The sequence below is a fragment of the Centruroides vittatus genome, unplaced genomic scaffold, assembly GCF_030686945.1.
Source record: "Centruroides vittatus isolate TY-2023 unplaced genomic scaffold, ASM3068694v2 scaffold_386, whole genome shotgun sequence".
Lineage (NCBI taxonomy): Eukaryota > Metazoa > Arthropoda > Arachnida > Scorpiones > Buthidae > Centruroides > Centruroides vittatus.
In genome coordinates, this window is record NW_027122706.1 from 2,789,310 (window position 1) to 2,811,753 (window position 22,444).

The following is a 22,444-nucleotide window of genomic DNA, read 5'->3' on the forward strand; positions in this document are numbered from 1 at the left end:
GTCACATTACAGAAAGGCCCTTCGGATTAGAGCCCGGAATGCCGCCATCTTATATTGATATGGATCATTTGATTGCGAGAGAATATAAAGTGGACTGTGCGTTGGTTTATTTAACCTGATGATGGCCTATGGAATAGGTCAAAAACGTTTGTTTTAAATTAAACTTTCTCGGCAACGATAAAGGTGTTAGATTATTATTTACTAGTGTTTCTTTTTCATTTACTTCGGAGGGTGCCAGGGCTCCTTGGCCCACTCCCGGGTTCATCACTGGATGTTGTTATAAGATGCCATCAAGTAAACTCGTACAAAATATTTTTTAACAAATCATCATTTTTAACAAATCATGACTAACATCATCATATCGAGTTGTAAACTATTGATAATTGTAACCCCCTATTTCACCAACAGACGATTAGGCAAATCGCAGGATTAACGGCTATCACTAATACAGGATTACTGATTTTTCGTTCCACCATTCTAAGATTAGACGTAATCTGGCATTAGTAACTAATCCACCGAATTCGGGCGATTAATGTACTAATCTTGACAAACATGGCGGAAGATTTGTCTTACTTTGCAGAGTACGTATATGAAAACGAAATAATGCAAAATTACTTTCGAATTCCACGACGATTAATTTGTGATCGATCCAATCCTATTGAAAAGTTTGACGATCAACTGTTTATCAAAAGGTATAGGCTTTCTAAAAGAACTGTTGTACATGTATGTGACGAAATCACGCACCTCTTACCATCATATAATACAAGAAGAAACTATCCTATATCACCTCTATTGCAGTTATTGATTACTTTACGTTTTTATGCCACTGGAAACTTTTATCACGAAGTAGGAGTTCTGACTTCAACATCGAAATCAAGCGTATGTAGGATAATTAAAACTGTATCTAAAGCTTTGGGGAGCCTTTCAAAAAAGTACATCGCATTTCCATCGACCATGCTGGAATACAGGAAAGTCATTAAAAAATTTTATGATATTGCTAAGTTTCCAGGTGTTATAGGTGCTATAGACTGTACTCATATTCCAATTGCATCTCCTGGAACAAATGCAGAATTATTTAGAAATAGGAAAGGTTATTTTTCAATCAATACCCAGGTATGTTAAATTTTATATTATTTTTTATCAGAGTGTTTACATGAATAAATTCTGTATGTATTTTTAGGCAGTCAGTGATGCTAATTTACTAATAAGAAACTTAGTAGCAAGATGGGCTGGATCAGTACATGATTCTACAATATTTAATAATTCAGAATTATGTCTGAAATTTGAGAATAGAGTTCCTCCTGTCACATGCTATCTTCTAGGAGATGGTGGCTATCCCTGCAAACCATATTTGATGACACCACTTTTAAACCCAACAACAAATGCAGAAGTTAAATATAATGCTGCTCATATTAAAACTAGAAACACAGTAGAGAGACTATTTGGAATATGGAAGAGTAGATTTCCTTGTCTAAGGTTTGGTCTTCGAACTAAACTAGAAACATCACTTGTTATTATTGTTGCTACTGGTGTTCTCCACAATATAGCTATGCTATGCAAGGATGATTCACTTGTTTTAGATATGGTTATTCAGCCCGAAGAATGTAATGGAGATGATGCTCGGGATTGGACTGTTCAAGGCGGAACAGCTGTTAGGAATACAATAATACAAGCTTTCAATGAATGAGAAATATGTAGTTATTAATTTCTTATTGAAATTTGTGTGTAATTACAGACTTTGATATGCATAATTCATAAATAAAGCATTATAAAATTCAAATGAAACTTTTGTAAAATAGTTTATTTTTTGTATAAATAAAATTTGTTTATATATATATATAATCTATTTGATTATCAGTTGTGTTTGGTAAGTTAATTAAACACAATGCAAATTAATATAGACAGTATTTTATTTAATAATTATTTAGAAATTATTGTATATATTTCAAAGTTTCTTGTATGTTTCATTTCTACTTATGGTATCTATCATTCATAAAGTGATGAAGGTTTTAATGGGGGTTGAGTTATGCAATATCATTTACTGATGAATTTTTAATTGATCAAAGCTTATGGTTATTTTAAAATAATAAGTGTGAATTGTTTATAAATAAAAAGTTCACACTAAATTATATGTATATCACGTGACTTCACAATTTTTTCCAAAAATGGACTTACACCACTTTCAAAATAAACAGTCCATATACTATATACTAGTCCTTTTGTTTCTTTTCCTTTAAAATGTTAATTTAAATTTTTAATCATTAAATTAGTCTATTAATTGTTAATGTTATCATGCAAAGTCAAAAAATCTCATTCAATAGTTAGTTTGGACCTCTGAAAGAATTCTGTATCACTTTCATTAAATTTGAATGTGTAATTAAAATAAATTATTGAATAAAAATTATAAATAATTTTCAACAAAATAACTATAAAAATTAAATTTATTAATAAGACTATTTTTTAATGTTTTTTAATTTTTCTTGCAGTAATTGTATTTTTAATTGTTGTTCTTTTTTTTCTTCTTGCAGGAGTTCAATTCTACAGTCATGCTCTCTCTTTCTTCTTACATCTTCTTCCTTCATAAAATTCATTTTAGCTCTATGTTCTTCTTTTAAAAAAATGCATTCGAGCTTTGTGGTATTCTAGTGCATATTTATCAATATTTTTAAAGTTACTGTGACAATGGTTATTGGGTGGTTCACTTGTTGGGTCGTCAGAAAATTCTGATGGATTCACTACACATAAATCCTGTATGAGTACCTGAAAATAGTGTTCATTTATATATCACACATATTTTTAAAAAGTAATATAGCTCTAAAAATTAATTTCTGCTTGGCTAATTAGTTTATAGTATCAAAACATTATTATGATTAAAATACTTTACATAATTTATATTAACATCAAATTATAATTGTTGATAAAAGTTTTATTACTTTTATGCTAATTTTACAGTACTCTATATACAAAGGATCACTAAAATACAATCCTAAAGATAAAGAGAAAGGGGTATTAATTAACTATTTAACACTTACATTTGACGCATTCAAAGGTTCACTATTTGATTCTCCCGATTGCTGTTGCAGTAATGCAGGAAATTCAGCCACATTGTCTGAAAATAAATACCAATGTTTATAACTGTATTTAATAAATTTTCATTTATTATTATTAACTGCTTTACTACTGTTTAGTTTTGATTGAGTATAATTAGATATAAGCAAATTTACCTTCGACGGGGACATTAAAATCGGCATCACTGTCAACAGGATTCGAGAGAGGCGTAAATTGCTCCGGGATTAAGGAGAAAATTTGTTGGGTAATTGGTGGCATAGGACACTCGATATATGCACATACCCCTCCTCCAGTATTCATCCGTGCTCGTTTATTTGACGCCACATCTTTTCTGGCTTTCTGTTTTAAAATTTTCAAGTTTTTCGTGTCCCGTTTACTAACCTCAGGAAACTTATTAAATTCTTCGGTTAGATTTTGCCACGTTTCAGTTTTTTTCTTTAAGGATACGGCATTCGTTTCCTTCGATTCGATTATATGTTTGTACTTCTCGACTAACTCCATTAAGTATTCTGTTTCTCGATGAGAAAAATCGGGTTGTCGACTTCGTTTCTGGTTTTCTGCCATGCTTTTATCTAAGCGCGTATTACGTCTTTCCGAAATATCCAATCGAGTAACGTGTAAGAAAATTTTCTAGTAACGCTGGTGTCGAGATTATCGGATTCACTAATCCTGTTCTTAATATCTCGGGATTTACTAATCCTTCGCTAAAATTTGTTGGTGAAATCCTCGCGTCAGTAATCTCGGTATTAGTCTAATCGCCGGATTTACAAATACCACGATTAGGCAATGTTGGTGAAACACCCCGTAAGTGATGGATGGAATTGATGCTTATTAAGGATTTTTCTGCTAAGTTGAGTGTTTTTTTAAAAAACTCTTTTCGCCCTGTGGGCACTAAGAGGTCCATTTTTAGCAAGCCCATTATGGCTTCGGCCAGGTCCACAGGGGGCAGCCGGGTGGTGAGGGACGGGGCCCGACATATCCGAACGGACCATCCATTCCCCGAAAAATTCTTGGGGATTTATCGATCCGTCCGGCTTTAAATCCGGGTTTCCCAGATCGGGAGGCTACCACCTTGACCGCGCAGCCATCCGGCCTCGATCGCTAGGTTGAGTGTGGCCACCCATAATGAGCAATTTTATTTGTTTATTTTTTATAGAAAAATTACCATTATTATTTATAAATATCGCATGGAAAATTTAAATTTACTATAAAAGCCAATTATTACCTAAAAGTTAAAAAAGTTCAGATTTGTACTCCTTTGCTACTGGATGGCAACGTTTGAAAATTAAGCTTCAGTAGCGCCAAGTTCGATGATGAGATGTGTTTGTTTGCCAAGATGAGCTAAAGTATTTGCGTTATCAATAATATCATTGAAAACTACTATACTTTCAGATATTTTCTATAATTAATAAATTCATCTAATATCTCAAAAAATTTATTGCAATAATTCAAATTTTATATAAATTTTATTTCAGTATATATTTAAGTTATGAATATTCATAGGACTTTATATTCCACTATTTATAGAACTCGATCTTGTTTACTACGAATAAAACATAAACACTTTTATAGACATTTATCAAATAATTGGGAAGGATGGAAACGTCCAAATGGATATGACACAGGAATTAGTTGTTATAACAGGTTGACCAAGTCAAATGTTCCTCTCATTTTACAAAATGAGAATGTGATTTATTGGTGAGTTCACAACATAATTATTCTGAATTACTAAAGCTGATCGAATTTAAATTTTAAGTATTTTATTTTTGTAAATTATATGTACAAAAATAGAAAAACAGGAATGGGTTAATGTTACCCTTGGTGCCAAGATGGCGGCTCGTCTCTGATTCCAGCAAGAAAACAGTGGGACGCACGTTTTAACTAACCTAACCTATTTTAATAATTTGGTTGCTAATAATTATGGTAATTTATTAGAATAGGTTAGGTTAGGTTAGGTTAGGTTAGAATGTGTGTCCCACTGTTTCCTTGTTGGAATCAGAGACGAGCCGCCATTTTGGCACCAAGGGTAACATTAACCCAGGAAGGTTATACTGGACACACTTGATTAGACCCACAGGATTAAATTGCTCCACAGGCTTCAATAAATCCATAGACCAATTACATTTAAAAAATCCACAGGATTTGATTAACTTGCATAGATTTAATTAAATCATATTTTCTAAGCTATTGATTACTGTAAACAAAAAAATAGGAAAACAACTCTGAGTATTTCTGTCTAAAGTGATCAAAATTATTGAGTCACAACTATTTAGTACAATTATGTACTTGGGATTTTACCGTTCCATCTTCGGATCCTTTACATTGGATATTAATATTTTGGCAACTTGAACAGAAAACAGAATATTAACTTATATCAACACAAACAAAAACTGATATTGGAAAAATAAACCCACAAATTGAATAGCTCCAAATGGTTTGAATTAATCCACACCCAAATGGATTTTAAATTAATAGACCTACAATGGGTCTGTTTGAGTATGTACTGTACAGTATTTGAAAAAGTATAAGTCAGTAGAAATTGATTTGTGAATAATTATCAAATATTTCTGTCATGTTATCCATATATATCTGACAAAGTAGTGCTGTTCAAAATTAATTGTGTGATTATAATCAAAGACTCAAATTTATTGATTGAAAGTTTTATTACAATTTTAGAATAGGTTTTTGACATCTTGCATTTACCAAATAAACATTTTATTTAATATTAGATTTAAATAATTATATATGATGATACTGTCAGCTTAACCAATTAGTCACTGATTTGAAGGGTTTACATTATTAAATGTGAATTTCAGTGTAATAAATTTTCCAATATTTTAGTAGAATACTATACATAATTTAATATTGATATAAAACTAGTTTTGAAGAGCTATGTTTCATGAAAGATAAGTACTTTTAAAAAAGTTTAGCAATGTCTGTTGAATGAAATTTTTTATCAAAATACTTAATCACTATCAAATTACAAGACCAACCTTATTAACAAAAATTATCAAACAAACTTTAAAACATTTAAAAAATATTTTTGCAAATTTTTCATTAATGTGAATACACTCAAACCTGTTTTTGTGCGATTTTTTATTTGTGCGATTTGTTTTGTGTGATTTTTTGTGTGCAGTATATGAATTTCAATCAAATTGGTATACTGCACAAAAATAATTGCACAAAATACATTGCATGTATAAAAAATCGCACAAAAAAAGACTGCACAAAAACAGATTTGAGTGTAAACTATTAAATTCATGATAAATTTAAATTCTTAAATTTTCTTCATTAAAAGTTTTTATTACAAGAGCAAATGTTTTCAATATTTTTAAATACAAGCCAAATGTATTTTATACTAATTAACAAAAGTAATATTTTGAAAACCAGAATACTTCATTAGTTAATAATTTTGCAGAAACTTGAAGCCAGTATTTAGAAGGTTGAACACTTAAGTAAAGGTTTTACTGTTAAGTGTTTGATTTGATGATGAGATGTGAAATATCTTGAAAAATATGTAATTGAAATAAAATATGTCTTCCTTAAATTTACAGTGTTACTTTTTCTTGAAAAAAAGATGGAGTCAGTTCATACAAGGAAGACATTTTTTAATGATTCAGCATTAATGCATATCAATAGTTTTTAGATATGACTGTTAATCAGACAAGATTTTAATGACTTTAATAAGAAAAATAACTTCTTGTGTTCCAGATGCTAAGAAATGATGATTGAAAATGCTTATTGAGATGAAATTCTGATAAAAATCTGTCTAAAAGATGCTTTATTTTGCTATTAACATTTTAGAGAAATACACTTTTAAAAGCTTGATGTGATTTTGAACTAGATCTAAATATTGCTCTAAATTTTTATTGAAAAAACCTATATATATATTTTCAACATTTATTAATCAAGCTATTTTAGGCTTTGGAATGACACTTTAACTACCTTAGCCATCTGGCTATGATATGAAAATTTGGTTATCAAACTATTTTTTGTTTGATTAAAAAAATATCTACCTATACATATTTTTTATCTATGTTAGTAGTTTATTTTCTGATGCACAAGACGTTAGTGTTAAAAGAAGAAGCGTCATTGAAGTAATGAATTGATATGGACTATTACAGAGAAGTGAGTGTTGACATACAAAATACAAAGCAAAAATGTTTTATACGTATATATTGGTTCTGATATTAAATATTTTATTTTTTCTAAAAATTTCTAAATTAAAACTTTGTATAATAATACATCCTGTACGTATTATTTTTGAATCTTATATTACTAATTTTTTTATTTGAGTTTATTTCCAAATTGAAAATCAGTTTAAATTATAAATCTGAAATTTATTTGTTAAAAATGAAAACCTATAACATTAAATAAAGTTCTGAAAAATAAATCTTTAAGATAACTAAATAGATTTATTTCTTATATTTAATTACTATTTCTATGTTATAATTACATATGAATTTTTTTATTATATACTTCATATTGCACTTTATAAAATTAAAAATTATTTTTTTTAGGTATACTTGTGGGCCAACAGTATATGATGAAATGCACATTGGGCATGCATAGTAAGTTATATAATGCTTTTATGTTAATCTCAAAGCTTTATTGTAATATTTATAGATTTAACATTCCATCATTACTATTTAACTTATAGAAAAGAAATTTTGTGAAAATTAAAAATACTTCAAATTATTTTATACATATTTCTGATGTGTATTAACTAACTAACCTGGTATTGATATGAAATGAAGTAACCGAATAATATTGGATTAATGTTTTATGAAATAATGTAATCATTTAGAAATAATTTAGTAAGATAAATTTTTCATTTTTATCAGCCAACTTTTTCACCCATATGGTTTAGTTGAAATCAGTGAAGTTTAAGAACTTGCCATTCTCTGTAATGTGTATTTTTTGAATAAAACTTACAAATTGGTTTAATAGGGAGAAAAATACAAAGTTTAAAATAGTATACATGCAATATGTGTGATATAAATATGTTATGATTACAAGTAGCATTTCATTTGATAATGTCTTATAATATTTAAACAGTCTGTTGTTTGAATGGTGATGTAATTGTTGAATAGAGACTGATAAAGCCATAATGGAGTTTATTCTCTTCTACCTTAATCTACAGACTCAGAAGTATAGTACAGAATTGAGAACTAATAACAATATAGGTAATCAAGATAAGTTTTTAGCATTCAGGGAAACATTTTCTTAATTAGCTATAGATCTATAAGCATAAGCAGTGCAAAATTATCAACTCTACTCTTTTAAATTCCTTTATAGCATCCATAACTCGGCTGTATAGAGCAACAACCTTCTAAGCTGTAAGCCACATGTTTGAATCCTACCAGGAACACTTTTCTTCAATATTTTTAATAAAACTAAGTATTCTGATACTATATTTTCAATTGATAATGGACAGATTTTTATTGTATCTAGGTCAGTTGATTTTTAATTTAGCTGCTCATCATCTCTTACCTGATCTCAAGTATGTATAGGGCTTGTATCACTGGTTAGAGGTATTAGCAGCATAGAAATGATTCTAGTAATTGTGGTGAATAGCGTATTGTGATATTATATAATGTATATTACATAATAAAAAAATAAAATTTTTTTTTTAAAGAAAATTAAATTCAAGAAATATATATCATCATGAATGTGAAACAGATTGTTGAGTAATGGAAGAGAAATATTCTCTCTTGTTCTCATAAATAGTAACTATACAAATGCATCGGAATGAGTAAAAGATAATTTATAGATATTTGTTCTATTTTGATTGATAATTTGATTCGTGCTTAATTTTAGCCATACATATTTAAATATAAATTACCATGTGTTGTAGTATGAATAAAGCATTATTGAAGATAAAATTGAAAAAATATTGAGAAAGATTTGTATTAACAAGAATATTTTAAAGGAAAGTTTATATTATTATTACTTGAGAACTTTGATATTTCAACAATTTCCATAAACAGGAAAATAAATGAAATAAATGTGTTATTTTTAAATTGATGAAAAATGTGTTCTGCTATAGAAGCAGTTAAATTTAATCTTATTATGAGTATCTAATAGGAACACACATGCAGTAGAACTGTTTTAAGAAGTTTTTCAAGAAATCAATTTAAAAAAAAACTTTATCAGAAATGAAAATAATATAGCTTTTCTTGCAATAATCCATATTTATTTAACAATATTTTGCTACATTACAATGGATTAGGTTTATGTAGTATTTATTTAGATATTAGTCTAATGTAGTCTGCCTAATCTTTTTTGTTATGTAAAAAAAATATATTTTATGATTCCCATGAACAAAACCACAAATCTACAAATTGTACAAATGTACTAAAATTTGTTGAAGATGTACAATATCACCCATGAGATGATAGCACTTTTCAGAACTTGCTATTTATTGCAAGCATTATTGCCAGATGATCATGCAACAAAATTGCAAAATGAATCTTTAAAGTAACCCAAAGTCACACCCAAAATGATAAACAATTCTGTGCATTTCCTAATGTAATTTTTTTTTTCCCTTTTTCTGTATGCAATTAAATATATAAAATTTTTGATATGCTATTGTTGAAAAACTTAAGTGAGACCAATTTTTGATCATGGATAATGATTTCAGCCTACTTAAACAGGAAATTTTCTTAAGTGGGAACATTTTATAAAGAAAAAATTTGAACATTTTAAATTAAAATTATTATATGGATAGACTTCTAATGTGGAAACTTCTTAACTGAATTCTGTGTATATTAGAAAAGGTACTATTGGAAATAATGAAAAATTAAAACAAAAGATATGCTTCTTTTTTCTTATAACTTTAGTTCTAAATTACTTATATCAAGTAATAAAAGCAACTCTAATAAGCAAAAATTTTTAATAATCTCATCATTTCCAACTGATACTAATTTTCCTAGAAATACAAAGTGATCATAATTAAAATATTTTTATTCACTGTTATTTGAAGGAATATGTAGCAACTCAAACATAACCAGATTTTGTATGCTGTATTCTAGGACATGCAAGAGATTTTTTGGGGAAAAATTTAGTTCCAAAATTCACCATTAAAGAATTTTATGGCATTGTGAGCAAAAAAAAGTATATCTTATGCAAAATGTACTGTACACTTGCCATGGGCAGTTATTGGGTATAAAACTATCTTCAGCAGGTGGAATACTGTGTGTAATGGCAGATCAGTCACAATGCTTGTGACCTTGCTGAAATGTGCCTTTTTTTTTGTGAAGCTGTTTTATGAAAATAATAGCAATACTGCTGTGAGAGTTCTAGTACTTTAAGAAATTGTCAATGGTCTTTGACACTGTATACTCCTAGAAAAATGATTGATCTGTTTCAGAAAACTGGTCATCTAAGTGTACAGCTAGGACAAGAATGCAAATCTCTTATTGCACAAGTAGTGGGAGAAGTTGCCATGATGGTAGATTGCTCAATGAGTAATCTACCAGTAACATAGTAACAGGTCATGGCAGGTCAAAGTATCACTGCAGTTGGCTGAGCCATATGCTATTGTATGGTAGGCACTAAGAAAGATACTGCATTTCTTCTAATACAAGATTACAAAATCAGTCAATAGTTACTTGATGGTGACAAGGAAGCCCACTTGACTTTCTCATTGAAATTTTTTGATATAATGTAAGTCAGCTATGTTTGTCTGTGGGAGATCTTGTGGACCAAGGCACATATTTTTACTTCAATGAATTATTCTCTCATAATTAGACTTTGAATTGTTCAAATGCATGTCAACAGATTTCACTGTAACAAAAACCTCAATGCACATATCCTAATCAATCACTGCAGCAAAAACTTTACAACTGTCACCATGAACCTATAGGCTTCAAATATTGTCATCATCTCCTACTGAGCCCCTCCGAGGACCTCAACACACCTCTTCAGAACCTTTGTTTCACTATTTGCATTTGCCCAAACTCAGTGTGGTGTTTTAGACACACTTAACCTTGGTCCATTCTTTTTTGAAAAGACTAGTTCTGCTTAAGTCCTGCAACCTTCTCAGATACTTTATCATTACCTTCCCTGTTACTTTCTAGAGGTATTGGGAAATGCTGAACAATTTTGTTTAACAACTACAGTAACAACAATGTCATGCATCAGCAATTTTATATAAGGTAGTGGTACCTTCACATGTAAGAGATAGTCTACAGCAGTTGCTGTGGCAACATTTCATTAAGAACTGAATAATTAGTTGCAGGTTTTCACACACTATGGCCACCTAATCCTCCATGACTTCTGGTTATGGGATCATTTAAAAGGCATGGTGTATCAAGGTTACGTCTCTAACCTGGTATTTTTGAGTGTGTCCTGAAATGTCAGCCTACAAAGTTTCTAGACTGTTAGATATCCCTCTAGACAGCGTTAAATAGTGATACTTTATGATCAACTTGTATATTATTAAAGGTATGATGAAATAATATAATTGCTACATTAATTTTTTTTAATAAATATGTAGATTTTATTTTAACTCTATTTTAGAATTGTATCTTATAATGAAAATAAGCATAGTAATCTAAGATTTATTTAAATAATTCAAAATTAAAATTATAGCTTTGTTTTAATTTATGTGGGACTGTTTAAAAATATTAACAAAGAATTAAATTTTTCAGTTGTTATATGCAGTTTGATATTATTCGACGAATATTGGAAAAATATTTTAATTATGACATCATTCTCACCATGGGAATTACTGATATAGATGATAAAATTATAGCTAAATCTAGAGAGGTAAAATCTTTGTTTTTTGTATACTTTTAAAATTATTACACTTTAGTTAAACAGAAAATTATCAAAATTTAATTTTATATATAGAATAAATGTATGAATACAAATCTAAAATATTGAAATAAATGCATACATTTTTTTTATATACATTTACTTTAAACATGCATTCTTTTCTGATTTTATGTAATGGAAATTTAAAATTGTTGAATTTACAAAAATTTTAAGTCTGGATTTAATTATATTAAATACAATATTTCAAATAAATATGAAGTTTGGTTATTTACTAAATATATTTTTTAAATAAGTAATTGTTTTTTATATAAGTTGTTAAAGCTACTTTTTTTTTATTTATTAAAATTAATTTTTCCATCAAAGTTTTGAAATATTTTAGTATTCAAAATAGATTTTTGATAATCTGGTTTGTTGAAAATGAGTTGCTGCAGGCTATTAGATATGTTAGATCAGATGTTAGATTCAGCACATTAAAGAACTAAAAGTAGATCTCTAAACTTACCAGCCAATAAAACATGATTGAAAGATAGAATTAATTTAAATGCAATTTATTTCATCTTGATTCTGTTATTTGACTAAGCAAGATATTTTACTTTCCCAGCTGTTATGTTGTAAAGGTTAAGTTGTAAAGTCAAAGGGTCATGGAATCATGTCAGATTTGGCATGATTCCATGACCCTTTCTAATTTGTTTAATATGGGGGTTAGTTTTTCAGAATGGGGTTAATGATTAAGAAATTAAATTTGGCATGGTTATTTTTATATAAGGAGCATTGATACTATTAAATTTGGTGATTAAAAGTCAAGAAGGTAGTGAGATGGAAGGGGTTCAGATATATCGCAAGGGAGGTCAGATTTAATGAATATTTTATCCATTATTAGCATTTACAATTTTTTATAAAGCTCATCATTACTCTCAAAATTAAGCTCTTTGCCATTTTATAATAATTAATAATATAAAAACTTTTTATAATAAAATCTCATAACAGCTGGGAAAGATATGCAACTTGTTGCTGGATTTTTTTAAAGATTTTGTAGCATCATTGCCAGATTGTCATTAATGGGAAGAACCCAAATACAATCATACCAGCATTTCATCTTAAACAAATTGCTGATCTAGAAGCTGATTTGATGATAATACAGTATTGAAGCTGAATGAGCATAATCAGTTATATACCAGTTTCTTTTGAACTCATATGAAAAATATAATTTCATTATGCTTACTTAGGTGGTTAAATTGTCTTCATTAACAATCATTCTCTGATATCAAATCCTGTATGTAATTGTTTGATTTCTCCATTATATCTTATATATATATATATACAGGTAACCCCATATAACACAGCACTTCTATAGCACGGATTCACTCTAACATGGTTCAAGAATTGGGAACATCCCCCGTATAACACGGGTTCACTCTAACACGGTTCAGGAATTAGGTAAAACACTTGTACAGTACAACATGAAATGTAATGAAAACTGTTACCAGTTGATGATGCTCATGCTGAGATCATCATATAGGATGAATAATCCTCTGGTAAAATATTTATTTAAATAATAAATAAGTATTTTATCCATGAAAAAAATCTACTATATAAAGCTTAAAAATTGGATTCTATCAATGTATGCCAAAATTGGTCACTAGGGATGCCCCTGGCTACTACTTAAATTAATTTAAAATAAGAATATAAATTATTTTATATTTATTTTATATTTTTACAGTATAATATTCAGTACATTATTATTTTTATTTGTAATTTTGTATGACCCGATGCCTGCCTGCATCTGGTCTTTTGACTTGTGAATAATAAATCCGATTTAAAGAAGGGTTTAACAGCATGTTTTTTAATTTTTGGAACCTAACCTTCCTTTTTGCACTAGTTCTTTGTTTCATATAACACGGATTTGCATAACACGGTAGTTTTTTGGAACATAACTCCTGTGTTATACGGGGATTACCTGTATATATGTATATATATATATACAGGTAATCCCCGTATAACACAGGAGTTATGTTATATATATATATATTATATATATATACATACATCCATATAGATTTGACACAAGACAGTGATAAACAGACTAAAGAAGAAACTAAATTGAACATTGCTGAATAAATTTGCTTCTGGTTAATATAGATCATATTAAATTCACATAACATTAAATGATTTATGCTCAATCATAAAGAAAAATTTTATAATGAATAATTAAATGTAATTTTGTGAAACGCTTCTTGTCTAGTCTTGTGTTCAATTATACGAGCACTAAGGTGGCTTTTCTTTTTCGCTAGACTTATTATACCATCAATAAAAAGGAGGACAAGCTTTAGAAAAACTTTTTATTTCTTTGAGTATGCATTTCGTATAATTATGTCCCTTTTTAACTCTTGTGTTACAACTATATAGGGAAAATTACATACAGGCAGTACCATAACTAGCCTTTTATGCGCCCGGTGCGAGTATCTGTAACTATGCCCCAAAACTATGACCCAAAACTTGGTCCAGGTCATTTCTGCATCCCCCACGGTCTATGCCTTGTGCCTGGGCATCGCTGGCACTGCCCTAGTTACGGCACTGCATACAGGTTAGCATAACAGACATAAGTTAGCATAAATTTATTGTAATGTTACAAAATTGTAAAAGATCATTAGGAGACTTACATGGATTATGAGAAATCCAAGAGTTGTGACATTGTGACATTAGATAAAATATGGATGGTGATTATTTATTAACAGGTATAAGCTAAAATAATGATTAAATTGGAAATGATTTACAAAAGGGAAAAACAAACAACATAGATGTAAAAAGTTTTGAACTTACTTTAAACATGATGGCATGGTACTGTACATAGTGTTGGAAAAACACCCCAGTATACATGACACAGTGCTGAGTTAAAATTATAAAATTTGGGAAACCGTGATCTTGGTTATGGTAAGAACAATAGAAAAAAACCCTTTGGAACAACCAGTATGATGAAGTGAAGGTAGTGCACCGTTAAAATAAAAGGGACATAAGAAGATTGTTTTAATTTACAGTAGAGTTTTACACGATGGGATGGTCCCCAAATTGTAAGTGGGAGAGTTAACAGGATGCATCAGGATGCAACATCTTGAGGTGGGGGAGATAGTGGTGGGATGGTCTTAAGGGAAGGGAGTAAATATAATTTTGCCAATACACTTAATGTTATGCTTCATCATTAATTGTACCATGTTAATTAATTGTACTGCTGTTTAAAATATTGTTGTCATTATTATTCAAAACAATAACAAAAAAATCAAGAAATTAGTGATATAGTAAATAGATTTCTACATCTGAACCTGAAACTATGTTAATTTGTTAAGTCTTTTGTCATTTTAAAAACCAGTTATTTCTAAACTATCTTTGTCAAAGAAGTTAGAAAATTCTCAACAAAATATTTTATTAAATTTATGATTATCATATTGGTTTTTAAGAAATTATGAAATTTTTTATGATAGCTTTATTTATCTGTTGTATATTTAGGGCCATCCCTAGCACTCAAGCAATGTTTGATTTGCCTGAGGATGGCAATTAAAAAAGGCATTACAATGATAAAATTTTAAAAGAAAAAATTAATAATTTTTGATTTTTTTTCTTATTGGTTACTTTTTAGTTATAAATATTTGTTGATATTAAAGTCAAGATTAGGCTGATATTTTGACAGGTAATTTTAAAAGAGTGAGACAGTGCTAATTGTTGAATTAGGCAGTATAATACTCTGAACTATCCTGAAGGCAGAGAATCTGCTAGGGATGGCCCTGTGTATATTTTTTATTTATTTTTTTCAAATGATATTTTGATATTTAATAAGATATTTACTTTATAGCATTTTAAAAAATTAAGTTTTGTTATAATTTATTGGATTGAAGCAGTGACCACAAGATTAGTCACATATGATTTGAGAACATACTCAACATTTCAGTCATCCTTATCATAAAATCTGACAGGAAACAAAATTAATTAATCTAAAAGATAATGATTTGCTTCTTAATATAGAATTAAAATATGATTTTTTTTGTAAGTTTAGTAAAATTTAGAAAAAGTAATACATTTTTATATACTAGAAATATTATGGTTTCATTAGTGTGATGCAGAAACATTGAACATCTGTAAAATTTGAGAAATTGAATGTGTATCATGTGAAAAGCTCAACAGCAAAAATCAAAGTACATGTTAATGTTTAAGGCCAATATAGTGCTCACAAGTAAATATGAAGACTAGACAAGAAGTGTATCATAGAATTTTTAAAATCATAACTTTTTCTAAAATATTTTAAAATGTTATATCAATGTCAGACTGATCTTCATATGCAGTAGTAATTGATAGTTTATTAATCTTAAACATGTAAAATAAATTAATACCTAATGAAAAGTAACAAATAGATTGTATAATAAGTTAATAAAAATTATCAAAAGGAAAATATATGAATTAAATATCATTATAATATGTTTATCAGCAGATTGTGGCATTATAAATACAGTGGGCGATTGGTTAATGAACATAACCATTCAAAGAAAATGTTATCTACCTGAATTGTTTGTTAATCGATTTATCAATTTATCATAGATTTTTATGGGAATTTGATTAATTCATTCTGGAGACTGCAAAAAAGTAAATAAAAAATTATATAATTTCTTACTATGTTTATTTAAATGTAATAACAAACTAGGAACAATCTCTCTGTTTTTCCATGGCTGGCATATCTTTGTTTCTCAGATGTGATTTTCATTACTCCATTATCTTGAGTCTTTTTGATTATATCTTTTTAGCTAAGATTTATCTACTGTAGATCTGTTGAAGTCATCTGCCTACAATATCAGACATCTGCCCACTCTCTACCTTGGCTATTATCTCTTGCTTAGTTTATGTAGTTCTTGACACTTCACTCTCCATAATATTATCAGTTTTTTAAATAAAAGTTCAGAAAAGTACTTACAAAAATTCAGAGAACAGAAATTAACTAGTGCAAAAATGGTTATGTATACAACTGTGAAAGTCTCATTTCATAAATGCCAGTAAAATATAGTTTTAAAAATCTTAAATGCATCGTTGCTTCTTGTGTTTGTTCTGTGAGGTGTTCATTATCTGAACATGTGTTTGTTGTCCGAACATAACATGTTCATTGTCCAATTTGTTTGCAGTCTGAACTGTTTGTTAACAGATCACCCACTGTATTCAATTAGAATGTGATAGTTTCAAAAAAATTAAGTTTCTTCTGCCAATGTTAAAATAAATATTTTAATTGTAAATGAACAAATCTACTCAAAGTACTTTGCATACAAAAGTGGAATTATGACTAATACTTTTTTTGTAACACATAAAAATAACTTCATTTTTTTGAAAATGTTCAGTTATTTATATATTGATGATGATCAGGATTTTAAATTGGTAGTCCTCAAAAGTTAGTTAATAATGAAATAATTTAGCACAGTAGGTTTCACAGTAGGATAATTTTGATGGTTAATAATAAAATAAATAAATAATCTTAAGAATGAATAGTTATAAGTTACTATAAAATTATTTATAATTAATTTATTTTAAAATTTTTTTATATTTAGGAAAACATGACAATACAGCATATTGTGAAGCATTTTGAACAAGATTTTTTTGCTGATTTAGGAAAACTTAAGATAATTCCACCAAAAATAATTACTCGTGTAACTGATCATATTCCACAAATTATAGATTTCTGTGAGCAAATTTATAAGAAAGAATATGCATATTTAACTTCTAAAGGTTAGAAATTTTTTATGAAAAATTTTTATTTCTCCAAATAACTGTTAAAATGACAAATTTTTAAAAATAACTCCTGAAATTTCAATGTATATCTCCAATGTGTGAATTCTTGTTTATGCATGCTTTGCTGAATATAACTAATGGTAAATCACACTCATTCATTGAGTGTGTGTGATTTACCATAAAAATTAGTGACATTTCACTAATTTTTATATACTATAATAGATAAATGCTTTCAATATTCTTATTGACAACAAACTTACAATTTAGACAAAGATGAATATCTTTAAATTATAAGAGAAAAACATAAATTATCATACATGGAGACTGATTTGCAGATTTTAGTTTTTATTTAACATTAAAATACAATACTTAATTACTATTTTTTACAATAAAATTCTTTTTCAAATTTACAACCTATTAATAAATATGCATTTTGGCATCACACCCTCATCAGTTTACATTTTTTAGGCCGTTTTATTATACAAACTAATACATTTAAAATTCTGGACATATTTAACATAATGATATTAGATACATTTAAAAAATTCAACCATATCGGGTTGCTCTGGAAAATTGAAAAATATTGCCAACCATTTGCCAGTTTTAAATTTTGTTTATCACTTTAAATTATTTATCAGCACCAGTTTTACTTACTACTGTATATACTCATGTAAAAGTCATATTTTTTTAGACCAGTTTTTAAGGTCAAATTTATGGGGTTGACTATTACATGGATACAACTTTTGAGGGGCTGAAATTCAAGCTAGAATCCAAAGTACTGAATCAGTAGCAGAAGCCCAAGTGATCTCTAAATGAAATGTTCTCTTCTTCAGGGACTACTGGACCAATTTCTTTGTTGCATTTTTATTTTTATAATTTCAATGTAGCTTAAGGCCACAAAATATAAAACAAATATCAAAATAGTTAATAATGACAATAAAAACCAATTACCAAAACCAATACTCAGAATAAGAAAAAAATAGTATAAAAAGGAAATTACATGAACATCTTGAAATCACGAAAATAAAAACTTATAAAATGAACTTAAATGACAGTTTAACCATTAGTGACATCTGGAAACCCCTCCTCCCTAACAGGTAGTATCCACATGTGATTCCACCCCACCTCCCTCAGATGGGCCCCCATCTGATGAACCTATTCCGCCCTCTCATATAAATATAACTTCATTCTACAAATGCAACTGCATACTCAAAGATGATCAGATTACTATTTACTAATACTAAAGATAATCAGATTACTATTTACTACATATACTCAAAGGTGATCAGTCTGATTATTATTATTAGACTCTCTAATGGACATTAGAGAGTACCCAACTTACTCTTTAATGTCAATTGTAACCAACAATCACCATGTAAGTTATTTTTGAAAAAATTTTGTTAAAATATTATATGTATTATTCTGTATAATGTAACCCATATCTAGCTTTTTTTTTTTTTTTTTTTTTTTGTGAAGTCTAAGGCAGTGTTTTTCAACCGGGGTGCCGCAGTGCCATGATTGGGGTGTCGCAAAGTTTAGGACCTTTAGGCATTTTCATTGAAATTTACTTAAGTGTAGTTTAAGATAACTCATTGTCAGTATTTCAACAAAGTTCAATGGACTTAAATTTTGATTTTGATCACGTAGAAACACTATTTTTGCATTAAAATGCTACTTCAAACTACCAATTTTTAAAATTTTTCTTCCCGGGGAGGGGACTCCTTCCCTGGACCCGACCCCAGCGTTGCACATAATATCCGTTTTCGCAAAAGTTTCATCTCCCCCCATTAAAAGCCACCCTTTTTCAGATTCTAGATCCGCTGCTGGTCAAGGGTGCCACGATTTTTTATTTTTCAATCAGGGGTGCCACTCAATGAAAAAGGTTGAAAAACACTGGTCTAAGGACTGAAGAGGAGTCATTAAGATCCAAAATGCATTTACTTTAATAAAATATATATAAATCAACTGTTCCTTATGTGATGTGTTACTGAAGAAAGAAAGCCACTAGCTTTAAATTCTTTAGAGTTACAAAAAACCTGTAACGGAAACCTAATTAAAAACCAATAAGTTTTAAACTGTAGTTGTAGATTTGTGCATGTGTTTGTGCTGGCAGTACCTGGTACCAATATATCGTGTGTCTGTGTGTTTATGATGCCTCTGCTGAAATGATTGCTGTCGTTGTTGCTGACCATAATTCCTTATTATTCATTAGATTGTTTTAATGAAAATTTTTTTTGGTCCCCAAAACCTGAAAGCACCCAAAATATTTTATTTTAGATCTGAAATGCATGAATATTGCAGATTGAGTTATTGAAATACATTTCAGAAAATATCTACTGGTAGATGGTGTTAGTGGAATTATGAAACTGGTAAAAATCCTCATGGCAATTTCATGATATAAAGCAGAGTTAGAACAGTGCTTTTTGACATTGTAAACAATATAAACTTTTATAAGGAGCCATTACTTATCCTGAAAAACTAGATGCACTTGCAGTGCCTTTAATGGAAAAAATTCTGGCAAATGTTGACCACGGATGTCAAGCTGTTGTCCGTGAAATACCAGGATTGACTTTTACACAGAATCTATGGAAAATTCCAGATATTTTGGCTAAAAATAGAGGGTCAACTTTCACATAGATCATCTATTACTAGAGTATATACAGTAATTAATGCAGGTACTGGTAGCCTTGTCAGTTTGACATCATTTTTGGGAAATGTTTGAGAAGTTGTCCTTTTATTTGGACAAGGAGCTGCTTGTGTTCAGGCTACATGCTCACCAAGTTTTGTTCAAATTGGAGACCCAAACTTCTGGCCCTCTCCTTGTTAGCAATAGAAATCATTTTTGAATAATTTTTTAATGAATAATTCTGAATAACACATTTGATCACAAAGTTTAAACAGTATTTCACAGATTTTGTCATGTCAAAATATTTGTTTTAGTCTACTGAAAAAAAGATCAAAGTGAAAAAAGTCATCCCAAAAATTTTTCAAATTTTCTGTCGATTGATAAAAAAATTCCCAATCTGGAAACATTGGGTGGCATTGCACAAAACTGCTTTTGGTTTTCAATGTCACTTCCTGCTTTTCTGCTCAAACTTGCTGCATGAAGACATGAAATCCCCAGGTTGTGGTACACAGGACTTCTGTTGCACAGAACCTAAACATTCTGCTATTTTTCCTGAAGTGTGATTTGTGATTCAATTTCACACTGAATGTTGAAACAGGAGGACTAGGGTGTTTATTGCCAGTATTATATTTTTATCATCACTTTAATAAAAATATTGCCAGTTGCTATGCAGTGCAACCCCTGCATATACTGAACATGCTGTTACATTACATATGTACAGTACTAGATATTGCTAAAACACTTAAAGTACACTATCAATAAATCATCAATATTATTCTTTGTTTTCATTTCACCATATTTTCTAATTCCATCTTCATATCATAACATGGTCTTTTGCATGCCAGTTATCCATACCGATTAACATAAAACTTCTGCACTGTTAATTTATACTTTATTCTTTCTTCCAAACTATAGCATTTTAATTTTTCATATTATATATTTATTTGTGCTTAGAGTGGATTCATTTATATTAATTCAATTCTTTTATTTCCAAATCTTTGTTTTTTTTATTCTTTTCAAATTCTTTTATTAGTTTGTATAGTAAAACAACCTAAAGAATGAAAACTGATGAGGGCGTGATGCCAAAATGAATATTTATTAATAGGCTGTAAATTTGAATAATAATTTTATTGTAAAAATAATTAAGTATTGTATTTTAATGTTAAATAAAAACGAAAATCTGCAAATTAGTCTACATGTATGATAAGCCCTAAAAGATAATAGTAACAAAATAATTAATCACAGCTAGTATGTAATTGAAGTAAGAAATGACAACAGTTTAAACCATTGAACAAGTAATCATTTCAATGTTTAAAGCACTGATTTAAGACTGATAATAATTGCATATTATCAGCAATTTGTTAAGGTTGATAATGTGAAAACACAGCTTAAAAATGCCTATATATCTGAAGATAATTACTGAGATCATAACTGAACTCTGATTACAATAAACAAAGTGTAATAAATGTATTTTAACTTATCAGAGTTAGCATGTTTCAAAATAACTTTAAATAACTGATAATAAGCAAATTTTACTGTATGTTTTAATTGATGGTTTTCTTTTATTTAATATAATGAAATTTGTGAGATAACAAAATTAGTTTGAAAGCTTTTTAGATTTTCTATTAATGATATTTTAAAATTTATCTGCTGTTGTTGCTACTTGCTGGCTTTCAAACCAATGATATGTTTCTTACCATCATTTCCATTTGTTACTTAATATCTTTGATTTTGAACAAATTTCTGTTATCATGAAATTTCATTTCATTAAATAAAAGAAAATTCTCAGTTAAAAAATATATATAGTAGAATCTGCTTATTGTCATCACTGATATTGTTATTAGTTAATTAATGTTATCTGTTTTGGTATATGTAAAATTTGATAAGTTAAAATATATTTATAAGACTTGTAAAATATTATTCTATTATTTACTAAAAAATAATCAATAGAATAATATTTCAGTATAGCTTCTATACAATGATAAATTTTATTTCTAATTGTATTGTTTGTTAACCATGTAATAGCAATTGTCATTTTAACTTCTTCAATTAATTTATTGTTATTTTAACTGTTGTTAGAATGCTGAATATCTTGCATTTAGTGAAAAATTTTTACAGCAGTATAGTGATGATTTATAATGTAATCTTAAATGAAATTTTCATAAATAAAACATTGCAAATGCTTAAAAATTTTTTTAAATTCACCAATTC

General features: G+C 28.6%; 2 protein-coding genes across 2 annotated transcripts in view; both read left to right on the forward strand.

Moving 5' to 3' along the window:
* The first annotated feature begins 389 nt into the window (after nucleotides 1-389).
* On the forward strand, nucleotides 390-1,821 carry LOC136988702 (putative nuclease HARBI1). The gene is made up of 2 exons (XM_067286640.1): nucleotides 390-1,113; nucleotides 1,181-1,821. Exons 1-2 carry the CDS (start codon nucleotides 553-555, stop codon nucleotides 1,685-1,687), a joined length of 1,068 nt encoding a protein of 355 aa, XP_067142741.1. The 5' UTR covers nucleotides 390-552; the 3' UTR covers nucleotides 1,688-1,821.
* Nucleotides 1,822-4,397: 2,576 nt separating this feature from the next.
* Nucleotides 4,398-22,444, forward strand: part of CysRS-m (cysteine--tRNA ligase-like protein, mitochondrial) — a 60,487-nt gene continuing 42,440 nt past the window's right edge. The window contains exons 1-4 of the mRNA XM_067286678.1: nucleotides 4,398-4,767; nucleotides 7,590-7,640; nucleotides 11,724-11,841; nucleotides 17,427-17,604. Of these exons, the coding sequence (XP_067142779.1) occupies nucleotides 4,559-4,767; nucleotides 7,590-7,640; nucleotides 11,724-11,841; nucleotides 17,427-17,604 (556 nt within the window). The 5' untranslated portion in view covers nucleotides 4,398-4,558. The remainder of the gene's footprint in view (nucleotides 4,768-7,589; nucleotides 7,641-11,723; nucleotides 11,842-17,426; nucleotides 17,605-22,444) is intronic.